At 34.5% G+C, this 21,960-nt stretch overlaps 1 protein-coding gene across 5 annotated transcripts in view; it reads left to right on the top strand.

Moving 5' to 3' along the window:
• Positions 1-21,439, top strand: part of LOC105481248 (solute carrier organic anion transporter family member 1C1) — a 59,986-nt gene extending 38,547 nt beyond the window's left edge. For 2 of the 5 annotated variants that reach the window (XM_011740697.3, XM_011740707.2), the window contains 5 exons: positions 2,260-2,425; positions 5,495-5,679; positions 8,227-8,291; positions 15,990-16,210; positions 17,613-19,785. In XM_011740697.3, coding sequence (XP_011738999.1) covers positions 2,260-2,425; positions 5,495-5,679; positions 8,227-8,291; positions 15,990-16,210; positions 17,613-17,786 — 811 coding nt within the window. In that variant the 3' untranslated portion in view covers positions 17,787-19,785. Of the gene's footprint in view, positions 1-2,259; positions 2,426-5,494; positions 5,680-8,226; positions 8,292-15,989; positions 16,211-17,612; positions 19,786-21,213 lie in introns of those variants that run through there. The other 3 variants (XR_011609296.1, XM_024792792.2, XM_011740717.3) reach the window with 3 other exon arrangements.
• Positions 21,440-21,960: the final 521 nt, after the last annotated feature.

Here is a 21,960-nt window from a genome sequence, read left to right as displayed (position 1 = left end):
TTCCCATTAAAAGTATTCCCGCATAATCAAAGATTAAATATTTTAAAGAAACAAAAGGTAACATTTACATTGAGTGAGTACTAGTCTCTTCAAAGCAGTCACTTTGAAAGACTATAACTATTGCAGTAATGCTATTGTTGTTTAATACATTCTAAGGCTCTTCTTTTGAAATTTCTTTGTATATTTTTGAGAATATTCTTAACAAGGGCAAAGATTTAACCTTTAAGGAAAAGCTCTCATCTTTCAAAATAACTATTTTGAAAGAAAATCTCATTTGGGTATAAACATTCTGGCATATTTGTCAAAACTCTTCTTATAATTAAAATTCTAAATTACAAATCTACTGTCAGCACATCCTTCAGAAAACATGTATGTTGTTGATTCCTGCTCCTGGTGATAAATTAAACTTACTCTCAATAATATAAAATATTTTTCTTTATAAAATATAAAATGGTTCCCATGGGTTTTTCCATGTTGCATTATTCCAAACGCTGTCTTGACCTGGATATTCAATAGGAAAACTGAAGACAAGCCTTAGATATGATAATGGAGGAAATCTCTCTTCTGCAATAACAAGGATAACTCTGATGTGACATAGGAATTTACAATCAAGAGGGCTTGCAGGATTCTGTTTTCAGGTTTGTTACTAGCAAGCAGTGTGAATTTGAGCAAGTTTTATACTTTCAGATATTACAAACAGTCTCAGTTAACAATTAAAATTTTATGGAAGGGAATAGGATTAAACATTCCTATAGCACATCTCGGAAGGCCTAGTGCAGTACCCTTTCACACTATTTGGAGACATCTCAGAGGTCTTTGGTTTGTACTTTTGAGGTGACAGAATTCATCATACCAGCTCTACTAGACGGAGTATTATATTAATTAAGAAATTATGGTTGCCATCATTAATGACAATACTTCTCAGAGGCAGAATCCCAAGTGATTAATTTCTCTCTCCAAAATAAAGTATCTTTTTTTTTTATTGACTAACTTACTAGAAGTTTTGTTTCTTAGCTAGCTGTGTGACAGGAATTATTCTTGGTTCTGGAGATATGGGAGTGAATAAAAAAGTAGTTCCTACCTCTGTTGATTGTATATTTCAGTGTATTTCTTGTTTGTTTAAGCTCCTCAAATATTTTTTTTAAAAATGGGGGGGGGAAGAGGAGGAATAAACAAATAAATAAACACATTTGAAAATAAGGAACAGAAAGAATGAAGTATGGAGGACCAGTGAATGGCATATATGGTGCAGATAGAAATGACTTACCATTGCAAAAGTTCCCTTTGAGAAGAATAGAGGGATATGAATAATAAAAAGGATAAAAGCAGAAGAATTAGGCCATTCATGTGACAGAAAAAAAAAGTGAGGGAGAGAGAATACTGGGAGAGATGAAGGGTAAATATAAGAGCAAATGGCAGAGAACAAAAAAAAATGAAGGAGAAAAGAAAGAATGCAATCAAAATTTTGTGTAATAACTCAAAAAAGTCCATTGAAGGGGGACAAATTTTGTCTCATTAATATTTGTAACTATCTCCTATTCTCCCAGAGCTAGCACTTATTAGGCTTCCAGTAAAATTTTATGAACAAATAAATGTGTAAGTCATTGAACTTACTTGTGAATTTGAGCAAGAAAGGATGCTATCAGCTAAGAAAGAGCACTACACACTGGTAGGATACAGGGGAGAAAGGTTGAATGAACTGGGAATGCACTTATTGGTAACACATATGCAAGAGGGCATGTAACTCCTGCAAACACCGAAAGAGAATTAACTGATAACTGATTGGCTATTTTTGCTTTTACTGGACCATTAGCAACAGCCATTTCACTCACACTTAGACAACAATTCTGAATGAAATTTGCACACACACACACACACACACACACACCTGTGATGCATTTAAGTAATGTCATAAATTGCTCTAAAAGTTTACTCTTCTACCTTGTTAACTATTTTTGTACACCTTTGCACAGAAATATATTAGACGATCCTAGGGGCAGTAGACTGAAACCTATAAGCTAAGAATTGGACATCATGTGAATTTGTAAACCTCTAAAGATAACTTTCAAAAGAAAGTTTTTTATTAGTAAACTTATATTTCATGACCAGAAGCTGGCATTTCTGATGACAACTGTGTTTCTAAAAGGCAAATTTTGTTGGTAGTATCATTTATATCACTCAAGAACATTGATTTTTTTGAAAATATTCGGGTGCTACCTGCCAAGAGGTAATATTTTATATTGTTATATTTCTTTTCAGAACCAAACCTGTCTCTTATCATGAACGAGCTCTCTTTTCAGATTGCAACTCAAGATGCAAATGTTCAGAGACAAAATGGGAACCCATGTGTGGTGAAAATGGAATCACATATGTATCAGCTTGTCTTGCTGGTTGTCAAACCTCCAACAGGAGTGGAAAAAATATTGTAAGAAATCACCTCTCAAGTTTATGGCGATGGTCCTGGTACAATATAAACAACAAAACTCTATGGGGGCTCACAGCAGACCACTACTAGTGGGAGGCTTACCCCTCTGCTGCCTGGTCCTTTTATGTAGAAAAAGAAAATGTTATAACTATTCCTAGTAGTACTGGAGTTGCTGAAAAAGTTGGAGTGAGTGAGGATTAGAGTCACGAAATAGGGTGGAAGAACTTTTGTAATTATGTAGTCTATTTCTCTCATTTTGCTTTTAAGAAGTGTTAGCCCTGAATGAGAATGTCTGTCATATGATCATATAATAAGATACGCTTTCAGATCCCTGTCTTCTGACCCCAAGACCAGTGGTCCTTGGAGGTTTTAGGGGATGGACAAATAGATGCCAATATTAGGAGGCTTAGGTCCAGAGATTCTAGACCTTGGGGTCAGGGATCTGATTATGAGGAGATTGATGGTTCTAGGACAACTTTGTTTGGAAAATCAAGCCAATTTGTATAATAATGAAAGGGCAGGTGGGCTGGAATGGAGGGTTTCCATAGGGCAGAAGAGGGAGAAGAGGTAGGAAATATAGGTAGGAATCTGTTTTAGTCAGTCCAGGCTGCTATGACAAATATACCATAGAATGGGTGGCTTCAAACATTTATTTCTCATAGTTCTGGATGATGGGAAGCCCAAGATCAAGGTGCCAGCAGATATGGTGCCTGGCGAGGACCCGCTTTCTGGTTTGTAGATGGCCATCTTCACCTTCTATCCTGACATGGCAGAGAGCAGGCAGGGAGAGACAGGTCTCCTGTCTCTTTCTATAAGGGCACTAAAATCACATTCATGAGGACTCCACCTTCATGAACTAATTACCTCCTAAATGCTGTACTCCAAATACCATCACATTGAAGGTTAGGATTTCAACATACGAACTTTGGACAAATATTCAATCCTTAGCAGACCGCAATTGTGAGGGATATAAAGTACTTAAATCGTTAACAGATTCATTCTTCTAAGCACACCTTTCCATTCTTGTCCCAGACTTTTCCTTATCCTTGCTCTTTGAGACTGCTTCCTATTTGTGACTGATTAAATTTGCCTTTATTTGACAATCCTAGAGGGCAGAAAATTAGACCATACATATATTTCATGTATTTACAAATCCTATTTCATTTATTTACATATGCCTTTATTTGACAATCCTAGAGGGCAGAAAATTAGACCACACATATATTTCATTTATTTACATATGCCTTTATTTGACAATCCTAGAGGGCAGAAAATTAGACCACACATATATTTCATTTATTTACATATTAGATATGAATGCTTAGGCTGTATATCCACAGATATATAGCTATGTTTGTTGATTGACTCTGTTCATTGTATTATTATTTTGACTTATTTAGAGCAGAAAGGATTGGTTTCTAGCAACGATGAATAAGACTACCTACTCATCTGAAATACGTTTTCATGCTTCTCTTTTCTTCCTGTCTTTGCTTTCTTTCTTTGTTATTTTTCTTTTAGCCAGTGTTATTTTTGCTCACAGCTGCATGAAGGCTTTTCATAATGAGAGCTACCATTTATAAAAGACATTATAAGGAAGGGCTAAAGATTGGTGTTCTAAGAACAAAATTACATTCAAATCTCATGGTCCTAAAATAATTTGCATTATTTTCAGTATTTTCTTCATATGAGAACTGAGGCACTGAGATACAAAGGACTTGCTTAACTCATCTACCTAGTGGGCAACCAGAATTAAGATTCAAAGGTTTCAACTTGACATTACAAAAAATCTATATTACTACTATTTTAGAAAAGGAAATTCCAGCTTTATTTATTGTCTAAAAACTCACAAACTCTTTTGTGATTAAAATGATAACATTATATGTACACATTCATAAATAAAATTTACAGAAATAAACTATTGAGTTTACTCAATAATAAACTATTGGGTTATACAAATTGTCTCTCTTCAGTCAAAATTTAGTTTAGTTTTATGCACCAGAATCATTTTTTTCTCATAGCCACTGTAAATTATGTCATATCCTCAAATTGTGCCCATTTACTTAACCAAGTTGTGTCAAATGCCTAAGATGAGAGCCTATTCCATTCCCTGGTTGCATAATAACAAAGCAGCAGTTTCTGCTTTCATAGAGGTTACATTTTGTTGGGAAAGTATATTTTAAAAATAAGTAAATATAGGATATCCTGATAGGCAGCAAGAAGCCCTGTAAAAAAAAAAGACGTAAATTAGAATAAGAAAAAGGAGAGATGGGAGTTTGTTTTTTTTTTTTTTAATGGGTAGTCATGGAAGTTCTCTATTAAAACCTCTGTAAAGAGAACTAAGGTATGGATGCCAGCTGTGTAATCACCAAGGAGAAGAGCTACCTGGGCAGAGAAAATAGCAGGGCCGTGAGGCATGGATAAACTTGCCAGGTTTGAGGGGAAGTTTGGAAAGGGCAAAATGGGGCCTTTGCAAGGGTCACGTGTGTGGCTGACACAAAAGAAGAGAGGGAAGATCACTGAATGAAGAGATTAGAGTGGCATGCAGGTGCTACATGATGGAGAATGTGTAAACTGTTATAAGGATGTGGGGTTTCATGCAAGTATAATGAGAAACCACTGGCAGGTTGAGGGTATTGATGCAGTCTGACTGTCATGTTTAAAGGTTCACTTTGCTTACTGGGTGGAAAACAGATTCTAGCTAGGTAAGAGTGGAAACGAGTTGAGCATAAAGGGAGCATTGTAACAATCTAGGCAAGAAATAATGATTACTTAGAATTGGAAGTGGTAGTGAAGGAGGTAAGGTATGGTTAGATTAGGCAGGATTTGCTTTGAGATTGTTGTATAGGATTAGTAGTTTGTAGATCAACCATCTGCTATTTAGATAATGAAATGTTGTATCTGTATAGATTTTGCTTTGCTCAATATACTCTAAAACAGAAAAATAAAAGAATATTTCCTCATTGTTTATGTAATGCATGGCTATGGTGCTGTAAAAATTTTTATAGTGACTATCTTTAATTTTATTTAAATGTTACTGAAATAATTGGACTTTTCCCTATTGTGTTACAGATATTTTACAACTGCACATGTGTGGGAATTGCAGCTTCTAAATCCGGAAATTCCTCAGGCATAGTGGGAAGATGTCAGAAAGACAATGGATGTCCCCAAATGTTTCTGTATTTCCTTGTAATTTCAGTCATCACATCCTATACTTTATCCCTAGGTGGCATACCTGGATACATATTACTTCTGAGGTGAGTACTGATTCTCCCTATTCTAACTTTAATATAAGACACAATCATCTCGAGCAATGATTTAAATTTTTTTCTGTGGAATCGTTATGATTCCTCTTAGTTTTTTTCAAGAAACTTGTCCCATATCCTTGTTTCACTTTTATATGTTATTGCACTTTGGGTATTTATACAAAAATGTGGCTGAATAGAAGTTTTCTTAGTTAAAAATGTTTGCAAACTATTGGTCTAGGAGGCAATGTTAGTGCCTACATCACTAGAATTGCTTAATAAATGTAGTATCCAACTTCTAACGCTGGTGATAATATTAATTAGCATAGGTAACATGCATTTTAGATTAAATATAGTTTCACCAAATCATGGGAAATACAATTTATAAAATATTTTAAGGCTCATCTAATACAATAATATTAGAATTTATTATATATATTGCTTTATCTGTATATTTTTGCCATGACTGGAATTATCTGTGGGGGATTTCATGGCTTTTGGGTAAATTGAGGCTTCTAATCCATGATGTTAATGACTGTATTATTACATTTTCACACTGATAGAAAGAAATACCTGAGATGGGGTAATTTATAAAGGAAAGAAATACCTGAGATGGGGTAATTTGTAAAGGAAAGAGGTTTAATTGTCTCACAGTTCCGCATGGCTGGAGAGGCCTTAGGAAACTTACAATAGTCAGGGGAGGGGAAACAAGTCCTTCCTCACAAGGCACAGGAGAGAGAAGTACAGAGTGAAGAGGGAAGAACCTCTTACAACACCATCAGATCTTGTGAGAACTCACTATCACAAGAACATCATGGGGGAGCCACACCCATGAGCCAATCACCTCCAAAGAGGTCCCTCTCCCAACATGCGGGGATTAAAATTTGGATTGCAATTCAAGATGAGATTTGGGTGGGAACACAGAGCCAGACCATATCAATGACTTCAACCATTTTTGCTTATAAAACCCTAAAAAAATTTGTAAAAGTATGTAGCTTCTTGCATATTTATAATTTGACACATAAAATCTTTATCATAAGTTTAAATAGTAACTAAATTGATTTCTGGTATATTATAAATATTTCTATTTTAAAAATAACGGTTTTAAATGTAAGTCACTTTCTAATGTAATTAATGGGATCTAAAACATAGTGATTTGTTAACCAACATCACCTGAGTGAGAATTGTATAACTACTTTAACAGTGACAAGCATTACATATTTCCTTGTTCCTGTATTTATATCTCCATTCAAATTCCCTATAACGTTTTTCTTATATTAAAGCAGAATTTGTGCTCGAATTTTTTTTACTGATTATGCTATCACACACCTGAAAAAATTATATGAATCCAAATTGTAAATAGTTTTGAAAACAGGAGCCTCAGTTATAATATTTTCAACCTAATTGAGCTAGCTTTAGCTTTGCAAATGTTTCTATATATTTATGAGATGGACTGGGTGATTTTCAAATTAATTCATATATTTAAGGATGAATACTAATTTTTTTCCTAAAGTAAGACTAAGCAAAGTATTGTGTACATTTTTTTTATTTCCCACAATTTTTATCTGGAAATTGTTTAGAAATGACAAACAGAAAATAGAACTTATTAACCACAAACCTGCTATTCTCAAAACAGCTTTCATCAAATCATGGGAAATACAGCATGGAGAACGTGAGATAGTTACATTTACAAATGGCAGCCTGAGTTTGACAAAATGGCAAAACATTGTCCTAGACTTTCCAGAACATTGTGGCTACTTCTTCAACATCTTCTTATATTGTGCCAAGTGTAGAATCAGGTTACTTACCACAGAAAGCATCTTTCTAACCACTAGTCCGTCATATTAACTATTGTGAATTTTGATGTCAGAAGAAAAGGCGTGTCTTTTTTTTTTTTTTTGCCTCTTTTAAACAGAAACTAAAAGATATAATATGTAAGAAGTAGTTAATACCATGGTTAACACTCAGCAGTTATTTTATATATCACCATGATTATTACTATTAAATTTCATAGGCCAATCAGTTTAAGCTTTACAGTCATATTAATGACACTCTTATTATTTAGGTGTTTTTGCACTTTTCTGATTTTTTAAAATTCCCTCTATTTAGCAACAACTTTTTAGCATGCCACAGTGATTATATCAACGCTGATCAATTTGGCCCTGTGCTTTTAGACAAAAAGCCATAAAAATTGTAGGCTATTAATTATTTATTGTTGCTTCAAATTCTAACAATTTCTTAGAAATTTGAGTTTTATTCTGAATCTTTGCATTTTGGTGATTACACTTAAATTTGACTTTATCGGCACCACATGAATATGGCATGTATGGGTGATTTAGTTTCTAGAAATATTAATTATAAACTTCTTATAGCATTGCATGAAATGGAATATGGCTTTTACATATTTTGCCCTCCCTATGTTAGCACAACAATGGGTTCAACATAAATGGCACTTGAATTCTAACATGATTTCATGCATGTTAGGCAGATTATCATTCAAGTTTCTATTTGCTTTAATGGATTATATATTTCTTGTAATGGTGCTTTTGTTGATTTTAGGTGTATTAAGCCACAGCTCAAGTCTTTTGCCTTGGGTATCTACACATTATCAATAAGAGTTCTTGGTAAGTTAACCTATGCTTTAATTTATGGTAGCCACCATAAGTGTATTTTGAAGACTTTTCTAAATATTTTTACAGAATTGCCATGCATAAATATATGTTGTAGGTAGCAAAGTTCATAGTCTTTTTTATTCCTTTCTTCATTTATTTATTCCCTTCCTCCTTTTCTTGACTCCTTTCTTCTTTTGTTACAGAAATGTATTGCCTATTTTGTGCTCCAGATATAACAGAGATTTTGTGAGATTAATAATCATTAATCACAATTTTTGTTTAACAATCTTACCTTTTCTAGCACTTGTGTGTTCTCAGAAAACCCATGGCTTTTACAAGACAGCTCTCAGAAATTAATGAGTAAGAAAGGCTGAAGCCTAAATATAATTTTTTCAATTCTTAAAATGGAAATAATTATTTTGAGTTACTCTCAATGCTTATCCCTTATGTCATTAGGGAGAAAGATAAGGTATTATTTAAACCAAGCAAATAAATTTGAGTAGGTCATACTTTAAATTGCAATTGAAATGTTTTTTGTGACTACCAAATTTTTAAATATATATTGGTTAAAACCCATAGGAAACAGTGAATGAGACAAAGTTTGTATCCTTAAAGAGTTTTATCCGTAAACAGTTTTATTGTTAAAGAGTTTTATCCTTAAACAGTGAATGAGACAAATAAGGTTTTTATCCTTAAAGTTTTACCCTTGAAGAGTTTATATATTAAAGAATAAAATAAAATAATTTTGAATATTTCACTGCCATTTGTCAGAAAGGAACAACCCAGAAACAAGAACAAATTCAAAGCTTTAAAAATCTGAAATTAAATTTGGTTTACATAGATATTGTTGTAAAATGGTTGCATAGCAAGATAATAGAATCCTGACAACACTGAAAAAGAAACAAAAATAGGGTTATGTGGCATCATGACTGGCCCTAATTCTACAATATGAAAATAGGTATTAGCTAGAAAAGTGTCATATATTGAGCCTGTAGTATATGCCTGGCAAGAATTGGCCCCCATATCTACCTGTCTTTGGGAATACAGATGGAGCCTACAGAGCAAAAATTGTTCCAACATAAACAAATGGTTTACAAAATTGATTTGACAAAAATAATATTTGAAATTGGCAAAAGTATCATAAGCAAAGTCAAACGGCAAATGACGAACTTGTAATTTATGTAACAGACAATTGCCTAATATTCCTATTATAAAGAAAATCCTAAGTTTTGAGAAGAAAAAAACAAGCAACAAAGTAGAAAAACGAGCCAAAGATGTGAATTTTTCATGGAAAAATAAATGTAATTGCCATTTAATATATAGAAAGATGCTCAAATCCACTCATAAAAAGAGCCAAGTTAGAACCACCTTTCTTATCAGGTTGACAAATTGCCAAATTTTGTTTGCAATGTATGGAAAAATAGATTATGCTTACACATTGCTGTTGGAAAATGATGTTCTTTATTGGGCAATAACAGGTAAAATTACATACATATATATATATATATATTTACCTTTTAACCTAATATCTTTACTTCTAAGAATTATACCAAAAATTTGCTAGCAAAAATTATAAAATAAATTTAATCATTATGAATAGGTGCAATAATTGTGACTTTTTATAATAACAAAAAACTGGAAGTGACCTAAATGTCCATTGGTAGGAGATTGGTTGAATAAACTGTAGTACACACACATAACAGAACTGTAAGGATGAATGGGGAAAATCTATCTAATGTTACCAACCGATCTCTACTATATAGTATTAAGTAAAAAGAAGCAAAATGGAGAACAATTTTTATTGTACGATGTTTTTGGTGTTACGTGTGGAACCGTGTAAACATTATATGCATGTGCAAAGGCATTTTGCTCTTTTTTATAAAAGAAAAATGGAAGCATAAACTAAAAACAAATTTTTAAAAATGGTTATACCTGTAGGAGAAGAAAGGGAAGAGGGATAAAGTTCAGGATGGAAGTAAGACTTTGTAAATGTAACTTTTTATGTGATTGTTTAATCAAAATTATACAAAGTTTTAATATAACTGAAAATAAAATTTAAAATAACCAAATATTAAACTGAAACTGTTTAACGTAAGCATATGTTGGTTAAATAAGCATACATGAAAAACTTTAAATGCCTTAAAAAATAAAAGTTTTTACCAAATCCTCATAGATTAACTGGATTTGTAGTTATTATTAGTACTAATATCAATATTTTTATGTTGAAACTATTATATTTTTAAGATAAAGCAATTGAAATATGTTAAGATTACTTGGAATCAATATTTTTAGTAAAACAGAAAAGTGATACAAGAATAAAATTAAAAAATTTAAAGGCCGGGTGTGGTGGCTAACGCCTGTAATCCCAGCACTTTGGGAGGCTGAGGCAGGCAGATCAACTGAGGTCGAGAGTTCGGATCAGCCTGGCCAACATGGTGAAACCCCATCTCTACTAAAAATACAAAAATTAGCTGGGCGTGGTGGTGCGTGCCTGCAATCCCAGCTACTAGGGAGGCTGAGGCAGGAGAATTGCTTGAACCCAGGAGGCAGAAGTTGCAGTGAGCCAAGATCGTGCCACTGCACTCCAGCCTGGGTGACAGAGCAAGACTCCATCTAAAAAAAAAAAAGAAAATTAAATAAATCTCATTCTTAAATTTGAACTCACATATTTTTATTTTAAAATAATGTGTATTTTATAGCTCCATCTCCTGAAAACTCTAGAAACTTTGAAACCCAGAAGAAATGAACACCACAACACTTAATCTGTGATATCTAAATATAATCTCGCAGTAAAAGATATGGCACCTTGGAGAAATGACTGGTTCAAGGCCTAGGGTAGAAAATGCATAAGATGATTATGGGACATCTTTTTATACTAGAAAATGAATGCGCTATCACAGCCTAAGAAGGATATATCACAAGGGAACAGAACCAATTTGAGGAGATTGGCCTCAAGGTGAGATAAATTGAAACTCAAAATAGTTGTAGCAGTAGTAACAATAATGGCTGCAGTTTATTGAAATACATAGAATATATTAAAACACATGAGTTTATAATGATATTTTTAAAATTTGGAGAATATCAGGACATCAAGTCATTATTCTGAAAATTGAGAAATAAAGGATAAAAAAATGATTTATCCTGCCTTTCTTCTATTAACTGTATGTCAAAGTATCCAAATTAGTCAATTAAGGAAAATACCTTTTTAGAGAAAAACCCAAAAATACTTTCTGAAGAAGTATAGATTTAAAAAAAAAAATCCTGTCTTGTGGCCTTAAAAATAGTTAAAAGCTTTAGCTGAAAGTTGATGAACAGCTTCATAATGGAGGGATCTGACTGGCCTAGTCTGAACTTCATGCCCATCTTAGCATTACTAAGAGTGGCAACTAAGTTGCATGTGCCTTCTAACTGGGACAGAATAAAAAAATACACAGTACGTTTGCCTGAAGTAAATTGAACCTGAATCTAACAAGACTTAACTACCAGATTCTAGGAAAGATGGGTGATAGGGGAATAAATTAAATAATGTTATAAAGAAGCAATGAAATCCAGACTGTGGCATATCCTATAGGACTTGGTGGTGTCTTTTTTTCAAAAACCATTAGTAAGAAAAAAAAGTGAAGAGTGTATATTGCTATAAAGAGTCATCAACTAAATATAATGTATTTATTTGTTTTGGATCCTTATAAAAACAAATGAATTAAAAAAATCCTTGGAGACAATCCAAAAACTTGAATATGTGCTACATTTTATATAAAACTATGAAAGTATTACAAAACGTGTTAGGTGTGAGAATGACATAGCAGTCATGTTTTTAAAAAATGTCATCAGTAGAGATGCATGCTGAAATATACATAATTGAAATGACATGGTGTCTCAGATTGCCTTTAAAATATTAAAACAAGAGTTCAGGCTGGGCACAGTTGTTCATGCCTACAATCCCAGCACTTTGGGAGGCTGAAGCGGGTGGATCTCTTGAAGCCAGGAGTTGGAGACCAGCCTAGTTTCAACATAGCTAAACCCCAATCTCTACTAAAAATACAAAAATTAGCCTGGCATGGTGGCGCACGCTTGTGTTCCGAGATACTCAGGGAGTCTGAGTCACAAGAATTGCTTGAACCCAGGAGGCAGAGGTTGCAGTGAGCTGAGATTGTGCCACTGTACTCCAGCTTGGGTGACAGAGGCAGACTCTGTCTCAAAAAAAAAAAAAAAAAAAAAAAGAGTTCAGAGTGGAGAGAGAGAGGAAACAGCAATGGCAAAACATTAATAATTGTCAAAGCTATGATGGTACATGAGGATTAATTATATCATTCTCTCTGCTTTTGTGAATCTTTGAAAATGTTCTATTACAATAATCTTAAACCATGTATAGAAAACGGCGAACATTTGAATCTTTTGGCTTGTCTTCACATCATTAAAGGTAATGTAAAATTGGTTATCACCAGAAGTTTTTAAGTGGTAAATCATCTATTTGGTTGGTTTTTGAGGCACCAAATAATCCAAACTGAATGCTAGATAAATTTTCTACTCTTCTTGTTCATGGGGTTTCATGCAAAATAGATTAAATTAGATATTCCTATAATCATTTGTTATTTAAAATGTAAACATGTACAAAGATAGCAAGAGCTTTCTTTGTATACAGCAAAGATAGCAATGGACTCCCATTTATCCATTACCCAATTTCAACAGTTATCAATGCACAGCTCATCTTAGGACATCTGTGTGCCTAACTACTTACCCCAACTAGCTTATTTTGAAGTAAGTCTTAGACTACTGCATTTCTTCTATAACATGTTTGGTGTGCTCTTCTAATCAAAACCATAATGACTTGTTTTAATCTGGTGATTCTTGCATCTTAAAAAATAACTTCTTAATATTAGCAAATACCCAATTACTGCTCAAATTCTTTAAATTATCTGATGTTTCTTTATACATGTACGTTTCAATCAAGAACCAAACAAGGTCCACAATTGCATTTAGGTGATATATTGCTAAAATCTTTTTTAATCCATAGGTTTCACTTCCCTCTTTCTTTCTCTCCCATTTGTTGTGAAAATTTGAAATCTACAAAACAAAAATTTAAATGACAATGAATAATTGTAAAACTTTTACTGGGATTTATCAACTGTGTCCAAAAACCAGAAATCTCTCTCCTCTGTTTCTCTGAGCATACAAATATTTTGCTGAATCATTTGAAAATAAGTAGTGAACATGCTGACACTTCAGTCCTAAAGTCCTCGACTTGTATTCTTCTACAAGAGCACGTCTGTCGTCCTGTATAACCACAATACCATTCTCACACTTCAGAAATTCAACATTGATATGCTACTCTGTCTAATACAATTCCTCATTCAAATTTCTTTCATTATAACAATAGTGTCTTCTATAGTATTTTATTTTCTCTTTTGATCCAAAGTCAAAGACCACATATTGTGTTTAGTTACCCTTTTTATCTCCAAAAATTCCTCATTCTTCTTTTTTTGTTCTTTTGCAACATTTACATTTTTTTTTCAAGAGGCAAAGCCAGTTGTTTTGTAAAATATCCCACCTATTGGATGTGTTTGCTTTTGAGTATGTCCAGGTAAAATATTGTTGGTGGCAATACTACACAGATGATTTGCATGATGCTTAATAAATCACATCAGGAAGCACATCAATTCAGTTTATGCCATCATTGGAATTTTAATTTTGGTCCCTTGGTGAAGGTGGTGTCCACCAGTTTTCTCCATTGTAACAATCCTTCTGCAGTTAATAAGTTATCTATAATTTGACACTTCGAGATTATGTCACCATTCTGTTTCCCAAAAATCTTTCACTCAAAACTTTGGCAGCCACCCATGAGTCTGGATTGAATCAATTTTTTACATGAGTATTTGCAAAGTTTAGGTAAACCTTTACATAAATATATGTGTGTGTGTGTGTGTGTATATATATATATTCGGTTTTTTTTTTTTTTGAGACGGGGTCTTGCTCAGTTGCCCAGGCTGGAGCGCAGTGGTGCGCTCTCTGCTCACTGCAAGCTCTGCCTCCCAGGTTCACGCCATTCTCCCACCTCAGCCTCCTGAGTAGCTGGGAGTACACCCACCCACCACCACACCTGGCTAATTTTTTTTTTTTTTTTGTATTTTTAGTAGAGATGGGGTTTCACCATGTTAGCCAGGATGGTCTCTATCCTGACCTCGTTATCCACCCTCCTTGGCCTCCCAAAGTGCTGGGATTATAGGCGTGAGCTACCGCGCCCGGCCAGAAAATATTTTGAAATATTTTCATTTGTTTTCAAATAACAAATGGATAATCTCTGAAATTTAGAAGTATCATAAATATTATTAGATGATTTTAAAAATTTAGTGAGATTATTTTATTCAATATAAGCCTACAAAGAAATTTTATAACCGAAGAAAACATATAAAAAGGTTAAAACTCAAATGCCAGAAACAAGCAGGCTGTTGATGGAAATGAGTGATGTAGGCAGAGAGAAAGCTGTATGGACTCGCGGTAGACTCCAAGTGTAGGCAGCGGGTGAGGAGTGAGGCATGGAGGCAGCTCCTGCTCAACTCCAGCCAACTATGACCATGAACTGCCAGATAATATAGTTCTTAAGAGAACTAAATAACAGATGTTAATGAACCACCAATTTAGAACACGTAAAATATACCCTGAGCTATGAACAACTACTTAAGATACTTTCATTAATATTTGTACACTAGAGATACCTTTTCTCTTAAGGAGGGATTAAATTCTGAACATTTTCTGAGGGTTTACAGCTTGAAAAAGGAGGACAGATTTCCTACCATGGTGAGCTTATAGTCTAGCAGAGAAGGCAATTCGACAAGCTATTACAGGAGTATTAAAAGTTTTATGAGATGTAAAACAAGTTTAGTTCATCAAAATAGCCTCCATGAAGGAAAACGTTCAAACTGAGATTTTAAAAGTGAGTGTGTATTAAGAAGGTAAAGAAGAGAAAAGTATTGCTTAGGATAAAGGAAACTACACAAGGCATTGAGACAAGAGGAGAGAACATTTTAGTCACTGAAAGAAATCCAAGAAAATTGCATTCTGAAATATAAGACAACAATCTTGCCCAAAGCGAGGCCACAAAAGTAGAATAACCCAACGTTCAGTTAACTACTCTTCTTTTGGAAGTGATGTCTTGGGAAGTCACCTACTTAATTCAGTGATGCAATCTCTGTATGATGGATAGATTCGAGAAGGTTAATGAAGGAAGCCAAGAAATCATGAATTGGCTGTTGCTTTATGTTAGGGTAGAATGAGTGGCAGTGGGAATGGAAAGAAGAGAAACTGTTTAAGATATACCTACTAGGTAGAATTGGTATGTTTGAGGGATAAATTAAATATAGTGATAGCCAGACAGAGGAGAGAAAGAAGGCTCAATGATGACTCCCAAGTCTGCTTTAATGACTGGGCTTCCACTGATAAAGGGACAGGTCTGTAGGGGAAGAAGTTGAGCTCATGTTGAGTTTGAAGTACCTGAGTGACATGCTTCTGGAGAAAAATAAATGGCAGTTACTGCATGATTCTGGAGCTTATGAGAAAAGACTGGATTAGAGAGAGGTTTTGGAGATTTCAGCATGTAACTGATGGCCTTTCATCTCCAAAACAGTAATTAAATTAAAGTAAGTGGTTTCAGATAATCATTCATAGACAAAAAGATGTGCATATGTTTTTTAACAGCAGTTGTTTTTCTCACAGCAGGAATCCCAGCTCCAGTATATTTTGGAGTTTTGATTGATACTTCATGCCTCAAATGGGGATTTAAAAGATGTGGAAGTAGAGGATCATGCAGATTATATGATTCAAATGTCTTCAGGTACCAAATCAAAAGCATTCCCGCGTCTCACTGCTACAGCATCCCAGATTTACACAATGCCACTGACACTAACAAGTTTTCATGTCATTTCACTGCTTGTAAGGTAAAGAATAGTCTAATCAAAAAGTGTGATCTGTAATCATAGAATAATTATATTATTATTTGATTAGATCTTTGATTTTTGTCCCTATTCGTTACCTTGACTCCCATTTTAAATGAGTAATCATTTTTAAAATATGACAAAAATGTCCAGAATAGAGTAGAATTTTGAAAGTTTATGCACACAAATGGGCAAGTATTTCCCTGAAATTCAGAGGCATTTAAATTTAGGTCACATTTTGGGTTTGATTTTATTCTTTTTCAAACTGAGCCAAACTGTACCACTTACGTCAGATATAATCCCCCTGGGCAAGAGTTGGATTTGGCTCTAAATCTGCCCGGCTTTTATTGCCAAACTGATGTTCAATTATTCTCGTACTTGAAATGCACAAAAGTAAAAGGTTTTCTCTGTGTGGGTGAGTGTATATGGGGGTTGGGTGGCATGGCTTTTTCACTATGGTGTCATTCAGTTCAGCTCATCAAACATTTAGTCCCTTATTGCTTAAAGCAATGCTTCAATGGCTTAAAAGCAAGGAAGATTGTTTAAAAGACTTACAAGCTGAGCATTTTCTAGAGAAATAAACCTGGTACTGAACCATCTTAGTTGGATGTGAATTGGGTACACCATTTCAAATAAATCTGTTTGAGTTAATAGGTTTTGATGCTATGCGTGAAATTTATTTTGGTTTTTGAAAGGGACCCAATCTGTGAGTATAATTTAGGATTTCCTCACATTTTTGCTAAGGCTGTATTAACTGTAATGTAGAGACAATGCAACTCAATCAGAGATTGAGAGTATGTTTTCAAGGTAACCAGAATGAGACATGCAACCTGCCCTTCCATATCTTAGCATCTTCTGACAAAGCATAGAACTATAGGTTTCTCATGAAATAAACTGATTTAAATAACTGGTTTATTCTGAAATCACTCTGCTTTACTCAGAGCTCCAGTTCCCCTTAGCATTGCTTCATGCAAGTTTTCCAAAGAAATGAAGTTGGGAAAGGTCTGAGGATAGGGTAGCCACATAATTTATTATTCAAAACTGGGTACTTTTGAATGTGAAAAGGAGCACTATAAAAATTACACTGGGCCAACACCAGCATAAACCGGGGCTGTTCTAGGCAAACAGGGATATGGTTACCTGGTCTAAAGAAATAATTTACAGAAAGGATAAAACTGATTATGTAATTAGTAGTAACTGAAAATGATGGTGCTACTAAGACATTGCTTTATTTTGTAAACTGCCTTCAACGGTCTGTCAGTATTCATAAAATCGTCTTTTATATAAACCACCAAATCTGCATTCTTAAAGAAAAGCATCAGAATGATATTATTACCTACCTTTTAAATTTTCTCTGAAGTTGGGTAGTTGCAATAATTCTAACAGAGATTCTCTCTTCTTCTAGACATATATATCTGGGACTAACTGTGATACTGGGCACAGTGTCAATTTTCCTAAGCATTGCAGTACTTTTCATTTTAAAGAAAAATTATGTTTCAAAACACAGAAGTTTTATAACGAAGAGAGAAAGAACAATGGTGTCTACAAGATTCCAAAAGGAAAATTGCACTACAAGTGATCATTTGCTACAACCCAAATACTGGCCAGGCAAGGAAACTCAACTTTAGAAACATGATAACTGGAAGTCATGTGTTCTAATTGGTGGACATTTTGCAAACAAATAAATTGTAATCAAAAGAGCTCTAAATTTGTAATTTCTTTCTCCTTTCAAAAAATGTCTACTTTGTTTTTGGCCCTAGGCATTAGATAATATAACTGATAACAAATATACTGAAACATATAATGGAAGATGCAGATGATAAAACTAATTTTGAACTTTTTAATTTATATGAATTTTTTATATCATTTACTTATTTCACTTTATTTTGCCTTGTGCTTATTGATATATATTAGCTGTACTTCTAGAAGAACAATTGTCTTTATTGTCACACATGGTTATATTCAAAGTAATTTCTGAACTGTGTCATGTGTCTAGAGTAAGAAAATACTGCTAAAAATTAACTCATACTTTGGGCTCCTTCAAGTATTACTTCTATAGTATTTTCTCCCATAGCTGTCTTCATCTGTGTATTTTAATAATGAACTTAGGATGGAGCAGAACATGGAGAGGAAGATTTCATTTTAAGCATCTCCTTTTCTTTGAAATACAGTAATTTATATAGAAATGTATAGCAGCAAATTATATTGGGGATTAGAATTTGGAATTAATAGCTCTCCTACTATTCATTTACATGTGCTTTTTGTGTGGCGCTATAAGTGACTACGGTTGTAAAGTAATAAAATTGATGTTAACATGCCTTATTGTTCTTTTATGAATTCAGTGAATTTAAAACTATTGTAAAATATAATGCTGCCCCTAATTTAATATATGTAAGCAACTTCCTACTTACATACATGACGTGTTCCTAAAACATGTTTGAAAGGTGAATTTCTGAACGTCTACAATAAATGTAGGTGTTACAACAGGAATAGAGAGTGATGGATGCGTGATGGGAAGTCTGAGTGTGGCACCTTTTGGTGCTCCACCTGCCCGCATCACAGGGCCGAGGGACTCCTGCGCAGGGAGTTGCCACGGGGACAGCTTGCCAGATAGCTCTGTTTCTCTGCAACTGAAAAAGTCAAGCCAAGAGTTTTTTTTCTTTTTTCTTTTTTTTTTCAGACAGAGTCTCGCTCTGTCGCTCAGGCTGGAGTGCAGTGGCGCGATCTCGGCTCACTGCAAGCTCCGCCTCCCGGGTTCCCGCCATTCTCCTGCCTCGGCCTCCAGAGTAGCTGGGACTACAGGCGCCCGCCACCAAGCCCGGTTAATTTTTTTGTATTTTTAGTAGAGATGGGGTTTCACCGTATTAGCCATGATGGTCTCGACTTTCTGACCTCGTGATCCGCCCACGTCGGCCTCCCAAAGTGCTGAGATTACAGGCGTGAGCCACCGCGCCCGGCCAAGAGTTTCTTCTTTCCTGACTTCCTGGTGCTCTTCTGATGGGGGTTGGTAGGTTCAGCAGTCAAAAATCTTTAATCTTTAGCTCTATTATGTACTATATGTTTCCTCCTCCACCATAGCTGTAAAGAAAGGCTTAATCCTTCCAAGAAAAGCAGACTTAAGACAGAGACCACCCTAGTGAGGTATCCTGTTCAGCTACTACTGGCTCACCATCCAATTCTGTCCGCATTCTGTTAGTCCGGTACAATCCGGAGAAGACTAGATGAAAGGAAAAGTTGGATTAGAAAAGATAACCTGAAGAACACTGCAGCCTAAGTGAGGCCACAGAGTCCTTCAAATGCACAGGAGGACCCTTACTTAGGAGATTTTCAAGGTTACAATGGGAACCCATAATTCTATTATGTACCAGCCACACCAAAAATTGTGTTACTTAATCTGTGTAGCACTCCTAGTATCTGAATCCCCGTTTTGCAATGAAACAGGCTAAGAGAGGTTAGATACATTGCTTAACCTTGGAGGGGCACAGAGAGGATTAAAACCAGGTTGAATCTGAAGTTATCTTTCCACCATACCAACATGACCCTATAATGTTACAATAAACTGCTACTGTCATTTGTAATGTCTCTGCATTATTTTATTTCACTGAATCAGTTTGCTCCTATAGTTGTCTTCATTGCGTATTTCAGTACCATGCAGGTCATCAACAACTACTATAAACCACACAATTTCTTTAGCATATTGTTTTCTCCAAATGTTGTTGATTTATATTTTGAAATACTGTAGTGCTAACAAAGAAGCCCAAAACATTTAAGTCTGATGATCAAAGATAATCCTTTAGAATTATGGAAACTTGGAATTGCAACACAATTTTAGTAGCCTTTAGAACAATCAGCACAAGTCAACAGAACACTCCAACCAGAGCAGTCTGTTTGAGGCATTTCTTGAAGCCTAAATTCAACAAGAAGGCCCAGCTCAAAAATATGGGGGCCTCATTCACGTTGCCCCATTATGTTGCCTTCCAATTCCTGAGCTCAACCCATGCACGTACTTCAGTCTCCCCAGTAGCTAGGACTAGGACTACAGGTGCAAGCTACTGCTCCTTCAGGTGAAGTGATCATACAGTACAACCAAAATCATTTGCATTCTTTTAATTTTATATCAATCTTGCAAATACTAATGGGAAAAAAGGAGATGGAAAATTTGGAATTGGAGAAAGAAGGAAATGTTCTCTAAATGTATATTAACTTTGTCAATTTATTTGAATTGGTGATGTTCAATTGTTTTGTATTTTGCTATTTTTGAAAATAAAGACTTTTAAATTTTTATTTACACTTTCGTTTCCAGCAGCCCTACTTCAGACCTGCTGCTCCCCTGCCAGCTTATGAGCAAGAATCCTTTTTGTCATCCCTGTATGAATCTTACCCATATAAATATTTACTGAATGGGTGAGTGAGTACACTTGCCAAGAGTTTTCTTTGTAGAGATATAATTAAACTTCAAAGTCTTAATCCTGCCTCCTACATCCTCGTTATTTTTCAAGGCTTTTTGTCACAATACCTTGAAAAATAACTTCTTTGCAAGTAAATTTCCAAACAGAATAGTTTCCAATTTATTCTTGAATAACTTGAAAAATAAAAAACAACACAAAGGATGAATAAACAATGATCTTTTTATGAAAGAACTGAAGGTCAGTTTAAAGGAAGCATATTTTTATGCACAACCATTAATTTTACAGTGGAATTACACATATTAAACTCAGCTGTATAACAAATGAGGGTATCATTTAGCAGGAAATTGAATTTACTAAGAGGAACGCTCATATTTTAGATAAGTAAACTCATTTGACAGAGGTAAGCAGACTTGTTATGCCTCAGAAAGCACGATTAGTTTTTTTTTTTTTTTTTTTCAACAAACCAAGCTCCATTTCAGAAGTCAAGGAAATTCCCTCAGTTCCAAGACCAAACTTTTGAGGTAGAGCTGTAATTGATGTGTAGGATCCCACAATTTCTCCAAGTTTGATGGGCAACATTATTCTCTTATTCTGCAGCCATGGGCCCTAGAGGTGACCAGCATCCCCACTGAACATCTGATTCACTATAACCTTCCTACAGGTAAAGCTCCAGCAATGTCATTTTATAGGGGGAGTGACTTAAATTGGATTAAATGACTTTCCCAATGTGGGTGTGTGAAAGCCAATACTGGGTTCTTTCATTACATCATGATTCCTACTACAAACAGAAAACAAACATTCTGAAGCCTCTAAAAATTGCTGGACCATTAGTATTTACAGAATTTAGAGTATTTATAGAATCTACACTTAAATATTACATACCTATACCTATACTTGTGCATAAAGAGAGATTCAAGAGATAAATTGACATATACTTGAGACATATACTTGAGAATTGACACATACTTGATAATAACATATTCACTATTATATTAAATGAAACAATTTATATTAAGTACCCTCTGTATGTGTGCTAAATGCCTTAGATATTCTCAGTTTTAAAGATTAAAATAGCTTTATGTGTAAGGTATTATTACTGACATTTTCAGAGAAACAAACTGAGTCTTAAAGAGTTAGTGGTTTGTCCAAAGCCAATCAGTTTTAGCAGTTGGTAGAGCCAAGACTTAAACTGAAGGTTATCAGGTTCAAAAAGCCATGTTGTGCCTTCATTAATCTATACCCTAAATCACTGGCTTTCACTAACTCTGCTAAAAATCAAAATTTGGACATAGCTATTAGAAAAGTTTTAACACACTAAAACATATACATGGTTTAAAAAATGAA

The sequence above is a fragment of the Macaca nemestrina genome, chromosome 10 (genome assembly GCF_043159975.1).
Source record: "Macaca nemestrina isolate mMacNem1 chromosome 10, mMacNem.hap1, whole genome shotgun sequence".
Taxonomy (NCBI): domain Eukaryota; kingdom Metazoa; phylum Chordata; class Mammalia; order Primates; family Cercopithecidae; genus Macaca; species Macaca nemestrina.
The sequence above is the reverse complement of the archived record's forward strand: the minus strand, read 5'-3'. Positions and strand labels throughout refer to the sequence as shown.